At 39.3% G+C, this 26,749-nt stretch overlaps 1 protein-coding gene across 3 annotated transcripts in view; it reads left to right on the forward strand.

Moving 5' to 3' along the window:
* LOC131364957 (A disintegrin and metalloproteinase with thrombospondin motifs 20) overlaps positions 1-26,749 on the forward strand; it is an 82,363-nt gene that overhangs the window by 51,833 nt on the left and 3,781 nt on the right. For all 3 annotated transcript variants that reach the window (XR_009206544.1, XM_058408460.1, XM_058408461.1), the window contains 15 exons: positions 404-614; positions 779-943; positions 1,488-1,652; positions 2,798-2,917; positions 3,011-3,118; positions 3,794-3,958; positions 4,064-4,327; positions 4,470-4,631; positions 6,024-6,200; positions 19,112-19,279; positions 23,433-23,606; positions 24,797-24,967; positions 25,195-25,404; positions 25,529-25,658; positions 26,509-26,698. Coding sequence is in view for 2 of the 3 variants with exons in the window: in XM_058408460.1 (XP_058264443.1) it covers positions 404-614; positions 779-943; positions 1,488-1,652; positions 2,798-2,917; positions 3,011-3,118; positions 3,794-3,958; positions 4,064-4,327; positions 4,470-4,631; positions 6,024-6,200; positions 19,112-19,279; positions 23,433-23,606; positions 24,797-24,967; positions 25,195-25,404; positions 25,529-25,658; positions 26,509-26,698 (2,580 nt within the window). In the remaining variant the exon portion in view is untranslated. The remainder of the gene's footprint in view (positions 1-403; positions 615-778; positions 944-1,487; positions 1,653-2,797; positions 2,918-3,010; positions 3,119-3,793; positions 3,959-4,063; positions 4,328-4,469; positions 4,632-6,023; positions 6,201-19,111; positions 19,280-23,432; positions 23,607-24,796; positions 24,968-25,194; positions 25,405-25,528; positions 25,659-26,508; positions 26,699-26,749) is intronic.

Consider the following 26,749-nt stretch of genomic DNA (forward strand, 5'->3'; position numbering starts at 1 on the left):
CACGCAATTTCCATATTAACTTTTCCCTATGTGTGCATAACTCTGAATATGGCTGTCTGATTGCTTATATTTTTTCTTTCAACCTCATATACATTCATGTAAAAAAGCAGATCCATCAGAACAGATTTTATAGATTCAAAGCTACTATATAATTTATAAAGTAGTCTAACAAAATACATATTTTGTGTTACATTCCAATAAATGCACAGTATTCCTATCTGTGGTCATTTTGCATACACTGTGCAGATGCACCAGATAGATATTAGGGTGAAAAACCTGTTTATTCATTTAATAAACATGTGTAAATGTGTAAATGATTATAGACATAATGAAAATCCAAAATGACTGTTATTTATCCTCCAGCTCCTTTTCTCAGTCTAAAACTACTCACCTTTATGCTTAGGTGGCATGTGGCAGGTAAGAGCGAGTGCTCCGCTAAGTGTGGGCCTGGGTATCGTACGCTGGAAGTGATGTGCATGCGCTACAGCCAGGTGAAGAGAGAGAGTGAGAGACTGGAATCTCGAGCGTGTGCAGATCTAACCAAACCTCAGAGCCGTGAGCTCTGCCATGGAGACTGTCTGCTGAAGAGCTGGCAGTACAGCGCCTGGTCTCAGGTGGGCTGCTTTTGTAATGGACAGTGCAGGGTTTTGGGCAGTGGCCCTTCTGTAAATGTAGGCTACATTTTGTGACAATAAGATGTTTTTTTCTGGTGTTATAATAGCTAAGGCTGTAGTTGTTGCAAATTTCAAAATAACCCAGTGTGAAATTGTGCTTGCAGTGTTCTAAGAGCTGTGGCCGAGGCACCCGCACTCGCGACTCCTACTGCATGAACAATCTCGGCCGCAGACTGGCAGAGCATGAGTGCAGCGAGTACCAGAGAGCCGTCTCTGAACCCTGTAATGACACGCCATGTCCTGACTGGTCCATCAGCGAGTGGACAGAGGTAGACTTTACACATACAATGTCATGGTGTAGTGTCATGCAAAGAATAAAACATGGTGGAGAATGCTGAGTGGATTACAACAGCATGTATTATTTCTCTTACAACACAGCAATTTTGTATTAATTAATTGAATTTGTCATTTGACAGTGCTTGTTAGCACTTGCTGTTATCTATAAATAGTTCCATCTTGAAGTTTATTAGCCAAAAAAAGCTAGCGAGAAAACCCACAAAGCTAGAACAGCCTTTAAAGTTTTATACACCTTTACCTCTGAATGTTAGAAAGTGACATCTCCACTCAGTCAACTTATCAACCATATCAATAATCAAAAGCATTTTGATTTAAGTGTCTGACTGTGCTAGTTTTTCTTCTGCATAATTATATTTGCATAGCATTGACTGTATTGATTTAGACCTCTGGTTCTCCTCGCAGCTGGATAATGAATATTTTGGGGCATTTTGTCTACATTTTCACAATATCAGAGTTGTTACATGCTTAATGAAAACATATGCTATACGAACTGTCTCTACTCTCCTGTCTGTGTAGTGCACTGTGACGTGTGGGAAGGGAGTGAGGCGCAGACAGGTGTTCTGTGTTTTAGCAGAGGAGAGGCTCAGCGACGAGCTCTGTGATACCAATAGCAAACCCCGTACCATTAGCAGCTGTGTGCATTCAGAATGTGCTTCCTGGCAGGTTGGCGCCTGGAGTACGGTGAGTGTGTGTGTGTGTGAGATGTGAAGTGGGACTGGTTCAGAGGAAATGAAGGTCTAGACAGAGCAGCCCATAACTCACTGCACCATCAGATGTATTCTTTCAGATAGCACACACATGCCACCTCACACACTCCATCTGTCAAACTATCCACAAGAATATATTCAGCTCTGACACTTTCAGACCACACACACCCATATACTAGTCGAGCCGTATCCCTTAGCATGCCTACAGAAATGCTTTCATTGTAGTGTATTTCAGAATTCTCCTTACAAGCTTTGTTATATGAGCTTTCGAGTGGCTCTGTTATCAAGAGATCAGATTCACAACTTCAAATTCCACAGCCATCCCTGCCATGGCTATTAGAAAGGCCTTAGCCATTTACAGACATCTGTGAGCTCATATAAAAATCACCTTTAGTCGTCCTTCTTCCAGGCTCGTGGATGTCTTAAATTTTGAGAAAATCATTTTTCGATGCTATTAAATTTATTGTTAACAGATGGGCCTTGGTTAACTAGCTATATAAATGGTGCAATCGGAAAAGTCATGTAGAAGCTAGCATTAAATTTTCTCAAAAATTCATATATTCAAAAAAATCCAAGCTTGCCCGATGTTAGGTATGTGCATGAGACCTGTGTAATCAAACATTTCCTAACCAAATAAACACATCCTGAGCCGTTCCTCTGCGACTTTTACACACTTAACTTGTCTTAAGACATTGGTCATGTGTCAGAGAGAAAGAGTGTGTGTGTGTGTGTGTTAAGGGAAGGTGTGTATGTGTGTGGCCATGTTTCATATGTCTTTAATAGGAGTATCTGACAGTTTTGACTTTGTGGGGACAAACTACCATTATATTAAATAAAACAGCAGTTTTTATGAAGGGTAAGGGTAGGGTTTAATCAGGGTGTAAGTAGCACATTAATTAGTTGGCTACAATAATAGAGAGAAAGAGAGAGAGATGAGGAACATCTGGATTGCATGAAGTACACTCATATTAGTTAGACGTAAGTGATTGATTTCTAGAGTTGTTTTGAAACCCTGTTTTTCTTTGTTACATATTTAACACATTTAATCTCAGTGAGTTCTCGGTGAGTTTTGTGAAATGTTGTATTAATTGCATTAAATAGCAATCTTTACATATACAGTGTGCTGTGACCTGTGGCCATGGATACCAAATGCGAGCAGTGAGGTGTGTGTCTGGTGCTTATGGCAAGACCATGGATGACAGAGAGTGTAATGCAGCATCAAGACCACGAGATAGCCAGGTACACAAAACTAACGTGACACAGTGGCAGAAGTAAATCGTATCCTTGTGATGTCACATGACATGTCATGCGTGTGTGTGTGTGTGTGTGTAGGAATGTGATTTGCCAGCTTGTCCTCGTACATCATCAGCACTCAGCACACCACGACCTGCAGCATCTGGACACTTACACACCCAGTGGAGATTTGGGTCCTGGACTACAGTGAGTAAGACTCCGAAATACTAAAAGTAACACACACATACACACTTCGTATCTGTTTAATGAACAGAGTGTAAATGAAAATGACTTTCCAGACACAAGTATTGGATTTCTGTGTGTGTGTGTGTGTGAATTTAAGCTCTGTTTGATCAGAAAAAGACTGTGCAGTCCATCAGAATGCTTTGTTGTATTGACAGTTGTTACTGATTTGACTGTGAGTTTACACACGTGTCAAATCCAGGCAGTGCCTTAAATAGTTATTCTGCACGCCTCACTTCAGTGCAGACCTCTCTTCTAATCTAAAACTCATCTCCAACCACGTACTTTCTACACTCCTTCACTCCGTAAAGTTCTTCGCTCTTTTTTAATGCTGATGCCATTAACATGACAATGTTGAAACAAACCAGTTTTCCTTAAAAATATGGAGTATTGAAATAACCATGATTGCTGTAGCTTGGACTAAACTAATTAGATTTAACAGAGATTACACAACAGTACAATTTTATTTTTCCAACGCCAGAACTCGCCCAGTTTGATAGCGTTTTTTTAACACTTCACTTAAGATGGCCATCTAAAAATGATCATAACTTGAACTGCTCAAACTCTATACTGAACTAGCTCTTTCATTGCCAAAAGCATTAGATATCTCTTAACCTGTGTATGTGTGTGTGTGTCCAGTGCTCTGTTTCCTGTGGGAAGGGTGAGAGAGCACGGTATGTCAGCTGCAGAGATTCTCAAGGACGAATAGCCGATGAGGCCTACTGCACCCATCTTCCTCGACCTCCAGAAACCTCAGTGTGCTTCAGCCCCTGTGGCCAGTGGAGAGAGGGAGAGTGGTCACCAGTGTGTATCACTCACTCACTCACTCACATTTGCATCTAATTTCCACTTTCCTCTTCAGTTATACTGTAATGTTTGTTTCCTCCACCTCTTCTTTCCCCTCTGCAGTGCTCTGTGTCATGTGGTGTTGGTCGTGCTAAAAGGCAGGTGGTGTGTATGAACTACAACCAGCAGGTGGATGAATCTTTTTGCCTCCTGGATGAGAAGCCCAGCGCGGAGCAGGAATGTGCCGCAGCTCCATGCCACTCAGCCTACCAGCTCTGGCCTAATAACCAGCCCTACTTTCCCCCTGACCCTCGCAGTCATCCAGGGCACAGTAACTGGAATGTTCCCTCAGCAGACCACCAGTGGAGGACTGGGCCATGGGGATCGGTAACGTTCCTTTTTTATTTCTCCTGTATTATCGCACATACTTGGCAGCATTATTTTTGCTCATTATTCCGCTTTCCAAAGGACAGGCTGTGCTTCTCTTTTTGATGAACAATCTGTTTGGCATGATTTGCCCCTGTCACAGTGCTCCAGTACATGTGAGGGGGGTTTCCAGAGGAGAGTGGTGGTGTGTCAGGACTCAGAAGGTCGCAGCACTAATTACTGTGATGAGAGAGTCAAACCTAGCGAGTCTAAGAGCTGTGACTCAGGACCGTGTCCTCTGTGGAACTATGGCAGCTGGGGAGAGGTAAGCAGTCATGATGACAGTGGAGCTCTAAAAAATTGTTGCATATCTACACAAGAAAAAAACTTTATCATCTACAGTCCTTAACAAGACAAGAACAAACATTTAATCTATATTTATTCATTGTACATTGTATAATGTACTAAGGTATAAGATGCTAAATTGCACGACTCTCTTCCTCACTGGGTTTCAATGTAACTGATGTGAGTTCTAATATGGTAACAGCAACTCAATATAAATTTCTGTCTCTAAGTAAACACCATAAACATTAATCTCATTATAATCTGTGTTGTTATTAAGTGCTCTGCTGGAACTTGAGTGCATGTGGAACGATCCCCCCCCCCCTTACTGCCTCATCACTAAGAAATCAATTCAAAACAAACATGCCAAAAACATGACACTTCCATAAAAGCAAGATTTAACAGAAGGCTAATTGAAAATGGATGTACAATTTGGCAGTTCGCTTTATTTTGCAGAAACATGTTTAGGAAAAAATTTCACACAATTTTGTAACTTAACTTTGGACCAGACCTCCCTTTTTGGATTATACCAGTGGTGGGCTGTCAGGGCCAGCAAGGCCTTCTCTTCTGGCCTAAACAGCAGTGATCTGAATAACTGACTTGCATTTTAATATATTTAATATATTTTTCCATGAATGTGTATTAAATTATTCCCAATAGTCTATTCTCCACATTTCATAGCTTTTTTCATGGCTGCGCTGCTTCCAGTAGTGTATATTTATGATAAGAGTATTTATCCAATCATATTTCAGCCAGTGGCTGACATCATGTGTTGCCAGAGTGAAAGAAATCTGCCTTAACCTCCTAAGACCTGGCGTACTCATATGAGGACATCACATTTTTTGTTGTGTGCACCATAATACTTAATTCTTTGTAACTGGAACCTGTTGTACACAAAAATAAATGGCTTCATGTTCAACGATAATATCTGGTTATTATATTTATTGGTTCCTCCTAACCCCAAATAGGTAGAAGAAATCTAAAATGTAAGCTCAGGTCTTAGGAGGTTAAGGCCTTCAGAATCAATAGTGCAGGCGTCTGTAGCTTAAAATAAGTGGCAATGAAATTGTTCCATTAACCAATCAGATTTCGAGTTGGCGTCACTGGGGCCATCTAGCAGTCATACGATTACGTCTGCAATTTCACGTCCTTTGATTGGATAATTGGAGTAGTCAGAGGCAGCGAACCGCACAAACTAAATAAAATATATATATATTTTAACTCACAGTGGCTGACAGAGGAGAAGAAATCGATTGGGTGAAGGCCAGTGAAGGCCTAGGTGTGAAATGCACAGCCCACCACTGGATTGTAGTCACATTTTTTTGTTCTATTGTTGATCTCATCACTAAAAGTCTTTCTCGCTTCCGCTCCTCAGTGTAGCCTGTCGTGTGGTGGCGGGCAACGGACTCGGCTAGTAGTGTGCCAGCGTCCGAACGGGCAGAGGCTGAACGAGCACAACTGTGATATGCTCGACAAACCTCCCGACGTGGAGCGGTGCAATATGCAGCCATGCCCCGGCAGCGCTTCCTGGCACAGGAGACCATGGAAGCCGGTACGATAGTATTCCTTTTTTCTTTTTCTATTTCTCTCTTTTTTGTCGCCATGTGCTCTTATTCACTGTACCACGTCTAGCTGAATTGACTGATGTCTTTCTATTTTGAGTTCGGCAATCAGGAGTGAAGTCACTCAAGTGCCATATGTTCAGCTGTTTTTTGTTTTTTGTTTTTTTACTGTTGAGCCACGATTCAGTACAACTGTGATTTGTTGTTGTGATTTAGATGTAAGGGCAATTTACTCCTGACTTGTTTTTTTTCCTTCCTGAAACGCAGTCAAGTGTTTTAGAATGCGTGACAAAATTATACAAGTTTTTCAGGGTGACATTTAAACATTTAAGCTGAGCATTAGCATGTAGCACTAGCTGGGTTTGCTGCCCACCCAAGCAGCTGTAGTGCTGATTAATTAGAAACAAACGCTTGGCTCCCCACTGGGCATCACATCATTACAAACACATGGAGCCAGAATCTGTTCCAAAAGGTTCGAAATGCAAGCTTTAAATGATCAGGCCTGTGTTGTCTGACAACACTGATTATTTTATTGGGAGTATGTGATATTTATTTACAATGCTATATTGTGAAGTAGAATTTGTGGTGGTGCAACTTGTATTCAAAGAAGTGTATATTTGTGCATAAGAGTTTTAATATGTTCATCAACCAGCAACAAATTATTATTATTATTATTATTATTATTATTATTATTATTATTATTATTATTATTATTATTATTATTATTATTGTATGTGTATCTTTGTACAGTGAATGTCTTATGTATTCATTTAACCATTTTAAAGCATAATATTTAATTTTTTTTTTTCCACTGGTGCTGACCAAAAAGCACAAATGACAACATGTACAGGACAGTGCTGTATTTGTTAGCGTGTTTTGTTGGGAACAGAAAGTAGTTTAGATAAAAGAAAAATAATTTTTTCCCTGCAATAGCAATGTTTAAAAAAAACCCTCAGTGCTAAAATGTAGTAAAATAAAGTACCTCACCATCAGGGACTACATATTTTCTGCTAAACATTGCTAATGAACTATTTTCTTTATTAATTAACGCGAACTGGGAAATCGATCATACCAAAAACCTATAATGCACTTAAACGTCTATCAAGCAGCTGTAGGAGTGAAAATAAAATTTCATAATAGTGTAGTTATCTTTTGAGTCTGAAATATCAAATCTAAGCACTTTGCTCAGTGACCATGACAGTCATTCCACTGCTTAGTCAATATGGTGCTACTTATTTTTATATTCTAGTATCAGTATGATTGAAAATATGTACAGCATACCATCTTATATCTTTCTGGCAAATGGTATTTGATTTTAAGCAATGATTATGTTTATTTAATAATGTTTATTTTGCTGAAACATTTTAGCTCTTCACTGTAATTATTTTTTTAGACAATGATCATCAGCGCAACCTCGACTAGTCAGTATGTAACGTACATTTTGTCAGCCGTTAAATGACTCTAGTCTAGGTGATGCATGGTCTCGTCGTAAATTGTCAGCGTGAACGTTTATTATTTTTTCTTGGTGATCGATTTGGACTTTTTTCCTGTCTCTTTAAGCACAAATACCTCTCTCAGTTACGTTCTGAACATTTGCCGATGTTGATGTTAGCCCGGCGAGTTCCATTTCTGAAGGACTTGTTTCAGGAGACTAATTTATTTGTTTACAGCGGAACACGGAGAACTTCAGATTTAATGCGATATTGTGCCTTGTTCTAATGTTTTCTTTAATCTTAAACATCTGTTCTTATCTTGGCAGTTTTTCTCGTTGTAAACCTTTACTACTTGGGCCTGTTTACACTTGATCTTTTCATGCATCAGGGTTATATCTGGATGGGCAATAATCTGCATTAACAAGAAGTACACCAAAGACTCTATAAAATAGATTTACTCAAACCTGTCAGACATTTTGTGGCTAAATGTTATGCTACAGTTGCAGTTTGTGCGTTTCTCTCTTGATATAACTAAAATAACTGAATAGAAAGAAAAATAATATTGCAAGTTATGAGCTGACAGCAATCAATTTTCAATTCTTAGGATGAATCCTCAGCTACAAGACATGAAAAGCCCAGGTGTAAACATCACCCATGTCTGGTTCCTCTTCCATTTTCTCCAATCTATTAACTTATATCAAATAATATCAAATAATCATCATTCAGGAATCTGACTTTGACCCTTCAATGTTGGTGGCTTCCTTTATTTATTGTATTAAGCAAATCTGCTTTGCCATGATGGGCAACAAGTCCTGCTCTCAGGTGTATTTGTTCACAGTTGATCTGCATTGGTCTATTTTCCATACAGCAACCTTTACAATTATGTTTACATGTTGTTTCATAAAAAAAAATATATATATATATTAAAATATTATTACGGTTATGTAATTTGTGTTGTCTTAGTATCTTGAAATGAACATTCAAGTCTTGAATTTGTTCCTATAGTATAATACACCAAAACTGACCATCTCGGAGCGTGAGTGTGAAGCTCTTTATTAAATAAATCTAGAAATAAATAATGAAATGAAACAGATTTCTAAGTATATTGTACATGAAATGAACATATAATGTTTTTTTATCCATTTACTTTATGGACTACCAAGAGAAAACAATAATAATCTACAAATAATGTGTTTGGCGTTGGTTGGGGGATCTGGTTGTGATTAAAGCAGTTGGGTTTTCAGTAATGCATTTGGCCAGAGACTTAGCACATATTGCTTTCACTAGAATTCATTACAGTAAGAATTATAATTGCTATTAATCATTGTTGGCAAGACTGATATTGAAACGGTTTCAAAGTAAAGCTCTCGAAAAGCAAAACTTGGCTGTATCTATTAGGTGTTGTTTTTCAGCACATAACTGTGTACTAGTTCAAAGCTGGAAGTGCAGCCGAGTCAGTAAATATTATGAGCGTATATAAGTTATAGCATACACTTCGTCTATGTGCGTTATTGAAAAACGGCCCTCATATATCGTGCCTGTGTGTTAGTTCAGTAGCTCTGTTGCGTGACATACTAGATACACTATATTGCCAAAAGTATTCGCTCACCTGCCTTGACTCGCATATGAACTTAAGTGACATCCCATTCCTAATCCATAGGGTTCAATATGATGTCGGTCCACCCTTTGCAGCTATAACAGCTTCAACTCTTCTGGGAAGGCTGTCCACAAGGTTTAGGAGTGTGTTTATGGGAATTTTTGACCATTCTTCCAGAAGCGCATTTGTGAGGTCACACACTGATGTTGGACGAGAAGGCCTGGCTCTCAGTCTCCGCTCTAATTCATCCCAAAGGTGTTCTATCGGGTTGAGGTCAGGACTCTGTGCAGGCCAGTCAAGTTCATCCACACCAGACTCTGTCATCCATGTCTTTATGGACCTTGCTTTGTGCACTGGTGCACAGTCATGTTGGAAGAGGAAGGGGCCAGCTCCAAACTGTTCCCACAAAGTTGGGAGCATGGAATTGTCCAAAATGTCTTGGTATGCTGAAGCATTCAGAGTTCCTTTCACTGGAACTAAGGGGCCAAGCCCAGCTCCTGAAAAACAACCCCACACCATAATCCCCCCTCCACCAAACTTTACACTTGGCACAATGCAGTCAGACAAGTACCGTTCTCCTGGCAACCGCCAAACCCAGACTCATCCATCAGATTGCCAGATGGAGAAACGCGATTCGTCACTCCAGAGAACGCGTCTCCACTGCTCTAGAGTCCAGTGGCGGCGTGCTTTACACCACTGCATCCGACGCTTTGCATTGCACTTGGTGATGTATGGCTTGGATGCAGCTGCTCGGCCATGGAAACCCATTCCATGAAGCTCTCTGCGCACTGTTCTTGAGCTAATCTGAAGGCCACATGAAGTTTGGAGGTCTGTAGAGATTGACTCTGCAGAAAGTTGGCGACCTCTTCGCACTATGCGCCTCAGCATCCGCTGACCCCGCTCCGTCAGTTTATGTGGCCTACCACTTCGTGGCTGAGTTGCTGTCGTTCCCAAACACTTCCACGTTCTTATAATACAGCTGATAGTTGACTGTGGAATATTTAGGAGCGAGGAAATTTCACGACTGGATTTGTTGCACAGGTGGCATCCTATCACAGTTCCACGCTGGAATTCACTGAGCTCCTGAGAGCGACCCATTCTTTCACAAATGTTTGTAAAAACAGTCTGCATGCATAGGTGCTTGATTTTATACACCTGTGGCCATGGAAGTGATTGGAACACCTGATTCTGATTATTTGGATGGGTGAGCGAATACTTTTGGCAATATAGTGTATGTTTAACTGGAAATAAAATTTGTTGGATTTTTATAAATCACCAATGCAATTATATCGAAGTCTTTAATAAAAATAAAATCTCAACACAAGTTAAAAGCAGTGACTTAAAAGTCATCCATATTCATAGACCATGACCTAGTGAACCAGTGTCAGGATGAATTCGTTGACAGAGACTTCTGTAATTCGCTCTGGATAAGGGTGTAAATCCATGAATGCGAATATATAGTTCAATCAGCTCTTTGTGTTGTGTGCCGGTCAGGAAAACACTCCACATGGCCGGTTTTTCTCATTTACTTCTACATATGAGTTCTAATATGTATCTCTGCCACAAGGAAAACGATAGAGTTGGCATCTGATTACAAACTCAATTAGATACTGATTAGACTTCACTGTGGCATGTGTCTGTCCACCAATCTGTGGAAGGTTTTAGACATGTTTAAGCAAACTGGCTTCATTAATCAGCATGATTTTATAGGACGGTCATCCAGACTAGTAGTTTTGGTGTTATAGTTTCTATAGTTAAGATGTATTATAGGCAGAAAAAGCCGGAACTATTTGGCTATTCGCCACGTTTCAGTCAAAGCAACCTCTGTTGAGTTTTCCCAGACCACATCATTATAAAAATAAATAGGCTTCGGTGAAATGGGTAATGTTTATTAGAGGTTCATCATGTAAAGAAGACAGTGTTAATGTATAGCATTGCTGCAATCTTATTCAGAGTTACAACAGTCTTTACTTTCCAGTCAGGGGATTTATTAGTTGAACTGTTTGCCTAAATCAGCAGCATGTTTATACAGGTGCAGTTCATAGACCCATTATATGGCTATTTATTTAGCTATTTGTATTTTTTTTTTTTTATTATGTAATTATTAATGGCCTTGTTGGGACTTGGTTTTGACAGTGATTGTGCTTTTAATGTACTTAGGACTTACCTTGGAAACAGATCATTCAACGTTTGATTGGTGTTTCTCCGTAAGTCAGATAAAAAAGTGTATGTGTGTGTGTGTGTTGGGGGGGCACCACTATAGAAAAAAGTGGCTTGGGCCAAACACTTTAGTCTTATCCCAAAAACACATTCAGAGGTTCTGTTGTATATAATTATAAATAATAATAATTACAAAGCATAGTATTTTGTATAAGAAGAGAAAGGTATAAAGCTGTAAACACCAATACATGCGTTCTGCGTTCTGGTTGAAAATCTGAAGAACGTTGTGTTGAACTTCATCCCAAGGATACAGATGTGGCATGTCAGCACAGGGTAGACTGTAGCTTTTGTTTTCTGTTTTTCCTTGTATGGCAAACAGTCAGCAATAAGCACTTTATTACAGTCTTTCAGCTTCAGACCTTTATATTTACTGACACCACTTTGGCACACAGTACATAATCATTAGGACTGAATGATGCTTGACAACATGCAATAAAATATCTTGTGAAAAATCAGACAACACAGGCCAATATTTATTTCTTTAAAAGTCATGGAAATATTCATTTGTATTAAATGTCTCTACAGTGATACTTCAAAAACTATCTATCAGAGTTCTAGCAAATCACAAGCCAGTCTCTACTCTTACTTAATGATCTGGAAGAACATTAGATGTTTATTAAAGTACAAAAGAATAGAGTACATATAACAATTTTAAATTCACCCCATAACCTATAACTCCGAGTGTTTATTTCCGAAGAGTGTTTAAATAGACCAGTAAAATACACAAAAATACAAATTTTCCTGGGCATTATGTCAGACTTTCCAGAAGTAGATCTGGAAATATTTAGAATGAACTTTGCCTGGAGTTTTTCTACCCCAAAATTGATTCCTTTCCTATAAAAGAATGTCAGGTAGTGTTTTATTCCTCTTATACCACAAAGCTAATAATTCTTTTATTTATTATACTCATGTTTAATTTTTTTTAAAGTCACTCAAACTATAGCAGCTGTTAACAGTTAACACTTTTCTTTCACTCGAAGTTAAGCAAAACAGGAAAAAGTCTCCAATTTGAAGGTGGAAAACCTTTAGGAGACGCTTTGACACTGGAGACTCCTTCTAGAAACGCTAAATAAACATGACCTTAGAGAAAGCTTCACCGTATCAACCCCACATAAGTCCCTGTGCAATGGATTAGAGCAGACACATTGATATAAAATTGTCATTTGCCTTATAGATGTCAGTATTAGAAAATGGAAAAAAAAAATAATCAGAAAATCCTTCTGACCAATCAGGATTGAGAATTGAAATTCTAACAGTAGCATCCTTAGTTGTGATGAAGGAATTATTATCTGATGTAAGCACAAGATTTACCTGCCTGGTCTGTTTCTACTTATACTGTGTGTGAAGTGACAACTGCTGGCGCACAGATGTGAGAGGAAATACCAGCATGTCTATGTCTGAGACAGCTCTTCACATATATCCAAACCTGCTTCAGTGCATAATTTAAAGATTATATCATATAGCCTTCACAGTAGTCCATTAACACTTAAATCACAACAAATGAGACAGTGACAATGTCAAGTCAATAGTGCATCAGAAAATCATTGTCACCAACCCACATTTATAGTGAGGTTTAATGTGGGCTGCACATTTCAGCTGTTTTCTTCATTTAAATAAATTGTGCTATTTAATTGTGCTAAATTGTGCTATTTAAATCATTTCATTACGCAAACCCATGGATTACTTACCTCTTTTAGACTCCAGCACAACTCACGTCACTGCATCTAAACCGTAACATACAGCCAAAAACCAGTGACTCTGTTTAAAATGCAGCATCTTAATCCAAAGGAAATTGATAGCATCACCATGTCACGTGTTCATAAACTGGACAGGATGAACGGAGAATTCTCAGCTCGGAGGAATGTGTTAATGAGACGCATGTGGAGCAGGTGTCAGACTTTAGCAAGGCTCAGGTCAGAACAGAAACATCTGCGTACCCTGTGCGTTATGATCAGAGCTCTGAGGAAGTTTTCTTTTATCAGCAAGCAAGTTAATAATAGTATTAATAGTAGTATAATAGAATAATAGTAGTATATATTAATCACCCCACTCCTGTCTGTTTTTTCTCTTCAGTATATCTTCAATGGACAGTAGCAGCACAAGGCAGGGTGGGTGTAGTGGGGAGTGGAGTTTGCACTGTGAATACACTTGTCCTTGGGACCAGGCACGGAGATTTGTGCATTCATCCAAGTAATGTTGATGTCAGACGGGTTTCGGTTAACTAACTAGCTAGCTAGAAGGGTAACTAGGTAGGACAACAAAGCTTTCATTAGCTTTCATTTATAGAACAAAGAGGTGGCTAAATACGCTAAATCTGAACATAGCAAACCACAAAAACAACAGATGACCATTTGCTCTATTGTCTGTTACCACAGAGAGCAAAATTGGCCGTGTTGTCTGGGTGGTGGTGGTGGTGGGGAGGGAAGCATACCCTTTGTCCTCTGTCAGTCACAATGAGGCTTGTCCATCATGTCTGTTACACTGCCATGTGATGCAGCATGAGCAGTAGTTTGAAATGATGTCTTATATGATGTATAATATGTGCCAAGACCAAATCAGGGGTGGGGCAGCTGTATATCATGTATTAATACCCCCTTAGTATTAAGTGTCTGCTCCTGTTTTAATTTATAATCAGCTTCAGTCTACATATTTTTCCAGTTTCCAGTTGACCCCCAATGACTCTGAAGGATCTTTGTGCTCAAGCGTTAAAACGACCATTAAGTCACCAATATGGATTACCCCAAGAATAACAGTGAAGCGATCCTGGCAAGGGTCTGTACTGAAAGCAGTATATTAACACATCCAGGAATCATGTTCTAGACTCCAACATCATAGCCACTAGGACAATTCAATAGCAATTTCATTTTGTACTGTAAAGTAGAGTAGCAATGATTCATGCTTTATTCAGGTGGGATAGCAGTGTGTCACTTTATTTGTCATGTAGATTCTCACCAGTTCTATGTATTACATCCTTGATGAATGTGAAAGAGGGATCATAAAACCAGATTACACATACTTACCTTTTAAACCTATATAAATCATTAAAATCCAACCGAAACATCTTTCTAGTAGCAATGTGTCCCAATGCATTCTTAAGGACTCGGTAAGTTAAGCTGGGAATGTGGAAAAGTTGGAACTGAACATTTGCACATTAAAAATGTTACCTCTCATCACTTCAGTTGTGTGTGTGTGTATATATATATATATATATATATATATATATATATATATATATATATATATATATATATATATATATATATAACAAAAGTAGAGCTCTCTATTTAGTTTATTATTAGGCAGTCTTAGTTCTTTTGGAAGAGAAGCTGTGCGTGGACATATGGTTTGGCATAGTTTGTAAACCAGTTCCAGATTTTCTTTTCACGTTTGCATGCAAGATCTTACATTCAGAGTCAGTTATATTAGGAATTCCATATAAAATAAAATACCTATTTTCCAGATTTGCCTCAACTGTTTGGCTCTAAACTGAATAGTGCAAAATACACTGATCAGGCATAACATTATGACCACCTGCCTAATATTGTGTTTTGCTGCCAAAACAGCCCTGATCCGTCCTGCACTGTGTATTCTGACACCTTTCTATCAGAACCAGCATTAACTTCTTCAGCAGTTTGAGCAACAGTAGCTCGTCTGTTGGATCGGATCACACGGGCCAGCCTTCGCTACCCACGTGCATCAATGAGCCTCGCCCTGTCGGCGGTTCACCACTGTTCCTTCCTTAGACCACTTTTGATAGATACTGACCACTGCAGACCGGGAACATTGCACAAGAGCTGCAGTTTTGGAGATGCTCTGATCCAGTCGTCTAGCCATCACATTCGTCAAACTCGCTCAATCCTCACGCTTTCCCATTTTTCCTGCTTCTAAAGTGTCTTCTAACTTTAAGGACAAAATGTTCACTTGCTGCCTAATGTATCCCACCCACCAATAGGTGCCATGATGAGGAGACAATCAGTCTTATTCACTTCACCGGTCAGTGCTCAGAATGTTATTCCTGATCGGTGTAATTGCAAACATGCATTTGAAACTCTGATATTTTCAGGTATCACATTTGAGGCACTTTAAAAAATAATTCTAACCTCACAAGTGATTAGTGAGCATTTGAGTGTGATTTGTAAGGCTGTAACTGAGACATTACTCTCCACAGGTGCTCGATTCTTACCAGCGGGTTTCATGGTAACTGCTCCTATTTTGCGATTCTGTTTCTCCTGCAAAAAAAAGAAGAAAACAAAACAAAAACAAACCTTGACACAGAAGCACAGTGTATTCAGGGACGATGCATCCATATAAGCAAGCGTGCAGATGTGACATTGCATAATGAGAGATATGAGATTGTGTTTTGTGTCTGGATGTAAATTATTGGACCCATTAAACACATTACATGTGTTTCTTTGCAGTGGAATAGTTTTTGAAGGAAAAGTGTTTTGCATGCTGTAGTAGTTGTTTTACCATTAATTAAACAATGTGTCTAGAATACATTTAGAAATGAACATAACATTTACATTTATATCTGTTCTGTAATTTATTGTATTGTCTGTTTGGACTGTCTCTTATACTGCACTTTTGTTGTGCACTGTTTACAGACTGGTGCACACATGCACTTTATGTCAATTTATTTACTCTTTAGGCCATGGTTCTGTGTTATCTAATGTAGCTCTGTGTCTTTATGTAGCACCAGGGTCCTGGAGGAACACTGTTTCATTTCACTGCACAGCTATATATATGGTCGAAATGAAAACCTCTTGACATGATCCTTTGTGGAACATCAACATGGCTAAGTAGTAAATATTCCAGAAAAAAATTCCAAAAGACCACAGTTATCTACATATCCCAAGTGAATTTCCTAGCTTTAATACTTAATTGAAGCAAAGATCAGAAAGATTATTCTCTATATAATTATGTTATCAGTAGATAAAGATGCTACTGCTAAGAACAGCAGACTTTGACTAAGGCACTGACTAGCTGTAACACTGCTAGCAGCTTGTTTTTACATTTCACCCGTATCTTCATCCACTTTCAGTAACCGCTTTATTCTGGTCTGAGTTGCGTTGAATCTGTAGCCTATCCCCTGTGGATGAGACCCCGTTCCATGGCAAGGCATCATGCACACACACACACACACACACTTCCCAGCTCACTCATAGCAATATATATTCATTTTTAATTTTCTGAACAGATAAAAGAACATTCAGTGTTTTGAGCTAAGATTAAAACTATCCCAAAGCTGTAGGTATCTTAAACAGCCCTCTCAAACATCTCATACCTAAATACATAAATCTAATTAATTATCCCTTAACGATTCATGTATGTGGCTTCTATAGGTAGCATATATTTATATTTGGTTCACTACATGCGTATGAACATGCTGTACGAGCTCTATAAATTCAGAGCAGCATGAAATGCCCATATTAGGGGTGTGTTTTATGGAGACATTGATATCTGTGTAGTATTGCTATGATGGAATGTGTAAACAAATTGCTGTACCCTTTACTGCTTTGCACATGCTTGGTTTTGGCAACCATTTGCTATATTCTTTCAATGTGAATGGTATTCATTCAAGATCAAGATCTGTGTTCTTGGTTTCCTGCCCAAATGTAACTGTGGCAGAAAATTTCCGATCGACAGCAGATTTCAATTATCATTAAAGCGCCGGTGACTTTGCTTCACAGCGTTGCAGCTGACGGCAGACACTGTTTTCAGTCTCAGAGGCTTTTGAGTTCACTTCTTCAAAGCGGCATATACTCTTGATAGCGATCCAAGACAAAGTGGCCACGGTCTGCTTGCACTTATATTCTTTCCCTCACTAGATTTTCAGCGAGCTACTAATATTTAGAGCTATATTTTGAATAATATTTTGAAAGGAACTGGTTTATAAAAGTAATTTGAACGCTTCTTCACAATTCCCCGCTATGAATATGGTTTGCAAGGTTGTTATTTTTTTGTCTCAGGTGTAGAAATCATAGCCTGGACTTTATTGCCACTGCTTTCCAATTCAATATTCTGATAATATAATACCTGCTAATTCCATGACTTGAATATTCTTAGATTAAATTCATGAAGATTTGGCTGTTTTTGGCTAGCTGATAATAGACCTTTAAGAACACACTAGTTTGATTCTGACAGTGGTGTCTATTAAACAGTGGGTTTTCTAATAATAAATAAAGCTGTTTATTATACAAAATACAGAACATATAGTCAATAGCTTTACTTACAATCACATAAAATTTCCACTTGCTCTATTATTCTGGCAATCAAGTCATTTCTCAAAATTTTACCAATGTGTTGTTCTATCGCATACCGATATAAACACTAATAAACATTTTATGTCTCACTTACTTTAAAGGAAGACCCTGGAGATTCCCTTTCTTCTGTACTTTTCTTTCCTGTGGCTCTGTTTAACTGGTGTGTGACAGATGAGCTTGATGAATGCAGAAGGAGAGCTCGCGGCCTTACACCCCGTCTACTCTCTGTCATAACTGTCACAAGTCTGTTTCCCAGCTCCGTATGGCAGTGAATTCCGCATCTCCTCCCTCTCGCTCATTTTCTCTTCTCCTCTTTCACCCTGTTGCATCCATGAGGAGGAGCTACACGTACTGACCCCACCCCACATATTCTCATATTCCTCTCAGTCTTGGTTGTTGTTTCTGTGGTGAGAGGAATAAAGGAGCACATCATGTTAGGAGTGAGCAGAAGGCTTCTGCCTGCATGTTCAGGATCAGTCGCTTTACACACTACACTTTGATGTCCTCTCAGCAAACTTAAGCCCTGTGTTTAACATGCCTCTGTAATTGCCGTGTTTGTGATGGAGGTGTATGTGTGTGTATGTGTGTGTGAGTCAGATAGTAACACAGGCTTCTCTCTGTGCTCGTTTTAATGGGTACTGTTGTGGCTTTTAGTGTTGCACCAGCTTGTTCGCAAAATTCTTTTGCTTCGTTACCTTTTTGTGACATGATATTGTTTTCATACAAGTCACTTGTATCATATGTATCCGTATCCGTATTGTTCTCACCATGGTAGTATGACCACTGGCATGCTGTGGGAGATGAAATCATTTGACTTATTTTTTAAACCTAGTATTATGCATCGGAGATTGATTTAATGTCATTTTCGAAGTTTCTAAATACACTAAGTGGATAAGTATAGGCTGATATTCGTTTTGTGTATAGATAAACGTTTAGCACGGATAAATAGATTTGACTGCTCTGTAATTAGCGTCCATACTAATAAACATGGAATGGAAAGAGGATTTTCATTTACGTTCATAGAAAAATGACTTGCAGCTACTCCTTGCAGCTCTTCAATGCTTCATTATGTTTTTTTTTTCCCTAACAAATGTGTTTTGTATGCTTTGCCCCTGCTTATTGAAACCATATGAGGCCGTGACGTTTTTAAGGCCTCACTCTCACCTCGTCTCACACATTTATGTGACGATGTATAATGTACAATGTATATATAACACATAGTGCAAGTTGTAGGTTGAGGCTAATCGTAGAGATAGTTAGACATCCTAGAATATTTTATTTTTTTATTTTTTATTTTCTTGAAGTGCATTCTTTCCTTTAAAATTTGTTTTCCGATGTGTGCTGGTCTTTATATGTAATGTTAAATCTGATGTTCATATTATGTGCAGTGTTCTGCAACTTGTGGCAAGGGGACCATACAGAGGGACCTGGTCTGTGTTTACCACAACCAGACGGACACAGAAGAAGAACAGTGTGCACATCTTCCCCGACCCAAGACACGCAAACTGTGCAGCGCAGGACCATGTCCCAGCTGGAAAACCAACAAGTGGCAAGCGGTATGCATTTCAACAATTCCAATTAACCATCTGACGGTAGTGCTGTAAGAAAAAGCTAGTAAATTTATGTGCTTTCTTACTACAGAAAATCAAGTAACAACTCTTAAAAAACAATGGAAATGGCCTACAGGGGATATATGAATAATAAGTAAGATATACAGAATAACAGAAAACACATATACAGGCCATACAATAAAGTCCATGGGTCAGTGCCTACATTTGCCACGAATGAGAAAACAAGTCTGCTTTGAAATTTATTCAGGGCTCTTGGGATGTATATATTTTAGTGAATACATGTCTCAGGAAGCAGCGGGTTGCATTGCTGCCTCAAAGTTCCAGGGTCCAGAGTTTGATCATGAGCTCAGGTTACTGTCTGTGTGTTTTGCAAGTTCCTCAGGGTTCTTCAGTTACCTCTTACTTCTCAAAACCATGTTGATAGATGGACTGGCATTGCTATATTATATCATTATCTGTGAAGGACCATGTGTGATTGTGTGTGTGCACAGTGCCCTGACATGAACTAGTGTCTTGTCAAGGGTGAGTTCACAGCTCACAGCCAGTTGAATGAAAACATTAGTGAATGTTTTAGGAACTAGTACTGCAGTAGAGCTCAGAGCTTGCAGTCCTGTCCTGTAAAGGCTGGAAATGCAACCGATGTCTAAGTGACCTGAGTCCATGCTGCTGGGCTCTGATCAGTTAGAAATCCATGTGCTATGTATTATATCAGGCTTGGATATAGCATGGACTTGATTGTTATTCTGATAGTCACTTTGATAGTATAAGTCTTGTGGCACAGGATGGAGAGTAATCAAATTGGAAATATCAATATTAGCAACCCCCAGCTCTGTGATAGCAGTCTCAAAATCTAAGCAGGGGATCTATACGCATGTTTATACTTGGACAAAGAGGGCTCTGTGTGTGTGTGTGTGTGTGTGTGGAAGTGAGGAAAGGAAAAGGTTACAGTCCTGTTGGAGCCGACCACACACTGGAATCGTCTGCTTGCATCTTGCAGTCCTTGAGGGGTGACATACTGTCACATTAGAGGCAGGACACACACACGCATATACACAGCTGGCGAGCCACAAACAAAGACAATCCAAAATTTATCACCATCCTAAACTACTTGAACTTCTCTCACGCAATCCATCATGGGATGCTCTGGAAAGAAACGGTGTATGTACGTGAGTAAAACAAGTGGCATCCCGGGGGCTCATTTCCCCCTGTTCTTTGAGTTCAACCTGAGGCCAGATATAAACAGAGAAAGTCTTGTCTGGAACTAGTTACAGAAACAGGTATGAGTGTGGAGCTGTTACTGCCATCCTACTCAAGCTCACAGTACCACACACACCCTTGAAGAATAAGCATGAAATCGCATTGGTGGTGCTGAGACAGGTTCAGAGCCGGTCTCCCAGGTCCAGTGGTGCTAGCCTTTACTTTCCCTGAGAGAAGAGACCGTTCCTCCGTCAATTCCACTGTGGTCTGGAAGCAATCAGTCGTCTTTCACATACCACCATAAGCCATGAAATCTACAACTAGAGCATAAAGACATGGTTTTAACATTCATGCCTGTGACTGACAACTTTAGAAACCTGTGTGCCCACCATTTAGGCTTCTTTGGACTAAACAGAGGAGGTAAGCCTTTTCCCTGCTTTACAGGGACTTTCATTTCGTATGGTTGCATATCCATATGGTGGTATGGTGGAATGTTGGGGGACTTTTGGAAAATGTCTGCTTGCTGCCAGTAATATACCATGACATTTGAAGATGGAAATAATTGTCTGTTCATCATCTTCTGATTAAAGGCAAACATATCTAAAGCTTATAAACTTCTTCATCCATATATTATACAGACATCTAGAAGATAAGCTCATTATGTTTAGTCTCGTGAGTAAAGACAGATGAACAATCAAAGAGAAAGATAAAAACCAAGGACTGTGATTCAAAGAGCATTAATATGATTATCAGGGCTTCGAACTGGTTTGAGAAATGAAAACCAAAACGAGAAACAAATGGTATTTTGCTAGGAATAATAACGTAAACTGAAACTTAATCATCTCCAACTGTTCTGAAGCAGAAATATAGATTTCTGAACTCTCTGTTACTAGTTAATAGAATTATTTTTTGTTCCATCTTTATGTCTTAGCTCCAAACTCCCACATGTTTTTGGATGAACGTCACATCTTGTGTAATTTCTTTCAGTGTGTCATTTTACTTACAGCACAGGCTATAGCGTTACATGGCTTCGGTTCTTAGATGGGTTCTTTCCATTATGTTTAAGTTGCCGTTAGAAAGAAGACCATGCTTGTTTGTTCTTGCACTGCACTCATTAGAATGAAGTAGTAGGAGAAATAATAATAAAAAATAGGGGGAAAGTAGTAAAAAAAAAATGACCCAATTACCCAATTTTGCACGAGTAGAAAAACACAAAAGAGCAGCAATTTATAATAAAAAGTCTCCTGGAACACATCATTGTAAGCTACAGATGATAAAACTCCGATTTTATTATATTAAGCCCGTGAAAAATGAATTATTTTTTTGTCTTTTATTATTTTGTTGCTGTGCCCTGTGTTATAGCCATCTCCATATTACTGTGTACATTGTTTCCCAGTCCTCATCTTCTGACCAGTTATCAGGCTTATGTCAAAATCCAGCCCACATCATTTGTTTTGAACCCAGCCCAAATTTTGCTGTAACTACAAAGTACATTGTGACAATGAACACATATCAATACACACGGACCAAGATAAGCAAAAGGAAAGAAGAAAGCACCAAGCAGAGTTAGCTTTGATCTTTGCCACATGTTTTCAGCAGCAGCGGAAGATCTGCTCATAACAGTGGAACTTCAGACAGTTCCTCTTGATAAGATCTGGTTTGACATCACCTTGGGGTTTCTGTTCAGACGATAGAAATGGATTTAAAAGGTAATGTTCGCATCAGCTTTGTGTTTGGCTTTAGACAGTGCTGAGACATAATAACCGTGTGTGAAGCAGGTGCTGAAGACAAAACAACATAGATTAAAGCAATTAGTGCTCACATGACATAAAAGCAGAGATGATACTGGACATGGCTTTGAACATTTCAGTTTTACCCTTTACCCATGATATCATTTGAACCTAAATCAGTTACACCGTTTTCTATCATAATACACTATCGGGAAATTTCTTGAAGTAATAATATTACTAAAATTTCATGGAATAATTGAAGTTATAACTATAATAACAATAATTATAATAACCATATTATAACAATAATAATAATAATAATAGTACATATTTTGGGTCAGCAGTATGATGCTGGATGTATTTGTACCTCTCAAAACAACAAAATATATCTGAGACTAACGCAAAAGTAATACACTGAACATGCATAACATTATGACCACCTGCCTGGTATTGTATTGTTCCCCTTTTGCTGCCCCTGATCTGTCATGCACTGTGTATCCTGACACCTCTCTATCAGAACCAGCATTAACTTCTTCAGCAGTTTGAGCAACAGTAGCTCGTCTGTTGGATCGGATCACACGGGCCAGCCTTCGCTCCCCACATGCATCAATGAGCCTTGGCCGCCCATGACCCTGTCGCCGGTTCACCACTGTTCCTTCCTTGGACCTCTTTTGATAGATACTGACCACTGCAGACCGGGAACACCCCACAAGAGCTGCAGTTTTGGAGATGCTCTGATCCAGTGGTCTAGCCATCACAACTTGGCCCTTGTCAAACTCGTTCAAATCCTTACGCTTGTCCATTTTTCCTGCTTCTAACACATCAACTTTGCGGACAAAATGTTCACTTGCTGCCTAATATATCCCACCCACTAACAGGTGCCCTGATGAGATCATCAGTGTTATTCACTTCACCTGTCACTGCTCATAATGTTATGCCTATGTGTTAATACATTTACAATGTCAACCATAAAAAATAATCATGTCTTCATTCATTAAAGTAACTCCTCCAAAACCCTAAACACATTTCAGCTCATCAAACTCCTTCTAGTGATGTTACACTGCCTTGCTGCCTAATATATCCCACCCACTAACAGGTGCCATGATGAGGAGATCATCAGTGTTATTCACGTCACCTGGCAGTGATCATAATGTTATGGCTGATCAGTGTATATCATAATTCAGTGTGTGTGTTCGTGTGTGTATTCACAGTGCACTGTCACTTGTGGGGTTGGAGAGCAGAAACGAGACGTGTACTGTAGGTTGAAAGGCAAAGGCCGTGTTGAAGAAGACATGTGTGATGCTCATCTCCGCCCCAGCGGTTTGCAGCAGTGTTTATCCCATGAGTGCCATGGCTATAGCTGGTCAGCCAGTGAGTGGCAGGAGGTGAGTTTTCCCCTTTCCCATTGTTCACTTCATTGAACTAATCCAGCTGCGATCAATAAATCAGCCAGTTATCACACAATAAACTAGATGAAATGATTTCCAAGCTATATGATTCGGCAGCTATTTTAGCCCATGGTGTTATGGATGTGGCATTTGTATACAGTCTGTCAGACACCTCAGGTGGCTCAGTAGTTCTGGAAAAGGATACATGGTACCATATGCTGAGGCTGCCTCATAAACTCAAGCAAACTCACATAACCCAGGGCTTTCACACACAGTGTTACCATCTAGGAGAGCAATTTAGTTTTACTGTTGTCAGTAAGCTGTTGATCATTCATTAGGCAGTCTAGAGTGGCTATACAACTCATTTAATTAATAAAGTACAAACCACGTCTGAATGAGAGAAGCTTTTACAGGACCCTCAAAGGCATAGCTGGAGATTTTCTCAGACGCTCCTGCTGACAGTGATAGAGTGAGTATGTGGGAAATATGAAGGAAAGGAGATTGTAAAGCAAAGCAAGCACAGCACTGAGAATATAAACTGATCTCAGTCTCACTCACATGATGAAATAATATAATACTCATTTTTTCATTTTTTCGTTATCATCTTTCCTGAACTGAGATCTCTAGCACCTGGAGCAAAAAAAAAAAAACCCTGGCAGGTACAAAAACTCTAAATAGTTTACATCTTCTTATATATCCAACATTAATCCTGCATTGGTTTATGAGTTTCCCAATGTTTTCCCATTCTGATATATTGCTTCGTACATCTAATAGCCTGTGATGTGATAATCATTATGTTGTTTACTTTATCAGCTGTCAAAGTCATATTGTTTGAGATCGCAGTGTTTGAAGACAGGATTCCACACTGATATTTTGGATGGTTTATGAGTACCATCTGTTGCAGGGATCTCCATAGAAACTTATAAGTGCAGAGCTGTTTACAAAGGCTAGCCAGACATTTTAAGGCTTTTTAGTTTTGGTGCAGCATAACACTGCTCCTTAAATTAATTTTGTGTTAATATTATAGTTAATTCTGAGCTCACTCGTGTTGATTTTAGGCCAGCTTTTGCAGCAGAAATCCTGCAGCCGACGATGCTAGACTATATTCTGCAAATATCATTGATCATCATACATTTTGTTTACAAATTGTGAGTAAAGTTTTGTCCCTCTTTCATTTGCATGTTAAGTGTAACGCTACATGTGGAGAGGGTATGAGACACAGGACAGTCCTGTGTGTGGATGGATCGAAGAATCCTGTCTCCGAGAGACTGTGTGACCCCTCAAGCAAACCTGAACTTTATCAGCCTTGCATCGTCGCCCCCTGTCAGTATGTCTGGGTAACTGCAACATGGGCACAGGTGATAAAGCTATGTCATTGTTGTTGTTGTTGTACAGTAATATATTCAGACTGTTTTGATGCAGTCACAAGTTTGAGAATGATTATCTTCTTTGTTTTTAATTGACCTTACAGTTGCTGGATTGTTGATGAAAAATCAGAATAGACGTATTCGTGACTGCCAGTATTGCGTTGACGATGTGCAGTATAGACAGGCATGCACTTATGGATCATATTTGTGTGTTTCAGTGCTCTGTGAGTTGTGGAGCAGGTTACCAGCAGAGGATGGTGTCATGCACTGCAGTACCTTCTGCTCCCAACCTACAGGTGTTCGGTGCTCAGTCGTATACCCAGGTTTTGGCTTCAAAGTGCCCACAGCCTCCTCCACCAAACATCCAACCATGCCAGTTTCCAGTATGCCTACTGCCTACGTCCTGGAAAGCTGGTCCATGGGGCAAGGTCTGTGAGTGTATCTGTGTGTTTAATCAAGCCTTTCTTTACGCATTCATTCTTACTCTCCAATGCTGACACGTCCATTCTGATCACTCAATATGTTTTTTTTTTCTGTTCTGTTTTTTCTTAGTGTTCTCAGACGTGCGGTGCCGGAGTGATGCAAAGGACAGTCGAGTGTCTCACCGATAAACATCTCCCCTCTGAAAACTGCTCGTTGTCCAGTCGACCTCATTCTCAGGCAGCCTGCAGACTGAGACACTGTTAGTATTATTTTAAATCTCATCTAAAGTCACTTGTGAGTTTACGACTAAATGTCTTACTGTTTAGCATAATATCATATTAGTAAAGCATTAACAATAATATTCATTCTCCAGAAGTATTTTTCTGCTATATTGATGTGTGTGGGTGTGTTTGTGTATATGTGTGTGTACTTTGAAAGCATTGTCAGTTTCTTGGACTTCCACCACCTAAACACAGTCTAAGCTCCAAATTTTCCACACATGGCTCTGCTCTGTATTGCCTGTGGCTGTTGCTTATACACATATGCTTTATAATAATATTAAATTGTCTTCCCTGAGCAAGACGTGATACCATTTAGTGGAAAAATGTTTTTTCTTTAAAGTCTGGATTGGCGGGGGGATTTTGATATATTCAGGCTAGTTTGAAGTTATTTATCCTTGAAGCAATAAATATCCAGGCCTCTATCATCAAGGACGACTTCTAAAACTGGCTGATGTAAGCTGTTTGATCAGTATGACTCAGGCAACATGAATATTACCTCCTATTTGACCCTAACATAGAGAACATTGGCTGCCAAGACTTTTAAGGATCATTCTCTGGCTTTCAGATGCTTTGGCACATTGCTAGAGATTTCTGCTGTAAATTTTCCTACCAAGTCAGGGTTTACAGCATTCAGATATTTCTGCCAATCAGTGATTCCAAGAAGGTGTTTCTCAATCCACATGGAAATGGCAATATACCAACAACATAATTGAGAAAAATGCTGGTTTTAGTACACTCACACAGTACTGTAGATTTCCTCTCTCTTGTCATTGCCACTAGATCATTTTCATTGCTGCATTTGTTGAGTTTAAGATTTTCATGTTTTAGGTGAACTGGCGTCCAACTGCAAGGAGCTACAGATGAGAGAAGAGATAAGAAAAGATGGTGAATATCACCTACGAGTTAAATCGAGAGTCCTCCAGATTTACTGTGCAGAAATGCAGACCAACTTTCCAAAGGAGTATGTGACCCTACGCAGTGGACACACTGACAATTACTCAGAGGTGTATGGATACAGGTAACGTTTCTTGTTTGAGAAACTTAATGATGGCGTAAATGAATGATTGTA

The sequence above is a fragment of the Hemibagrus wyckioides genome, linkage group LG14, assembly GCF_019097595.1.
Source record: "Hemibagrus wyckioides isolate EC202008001 linkage group LG14, SWU_Hwy_1.0, whole genome shotgun sequence".
NCBI classification, from domain to species: domain Eukaryota; kingdom Metazoa; phylum Chordata; class Actinopteri; order Siluriformes; family Bagridae; genus Hemibagrus; species Hemibagrus wyckioides.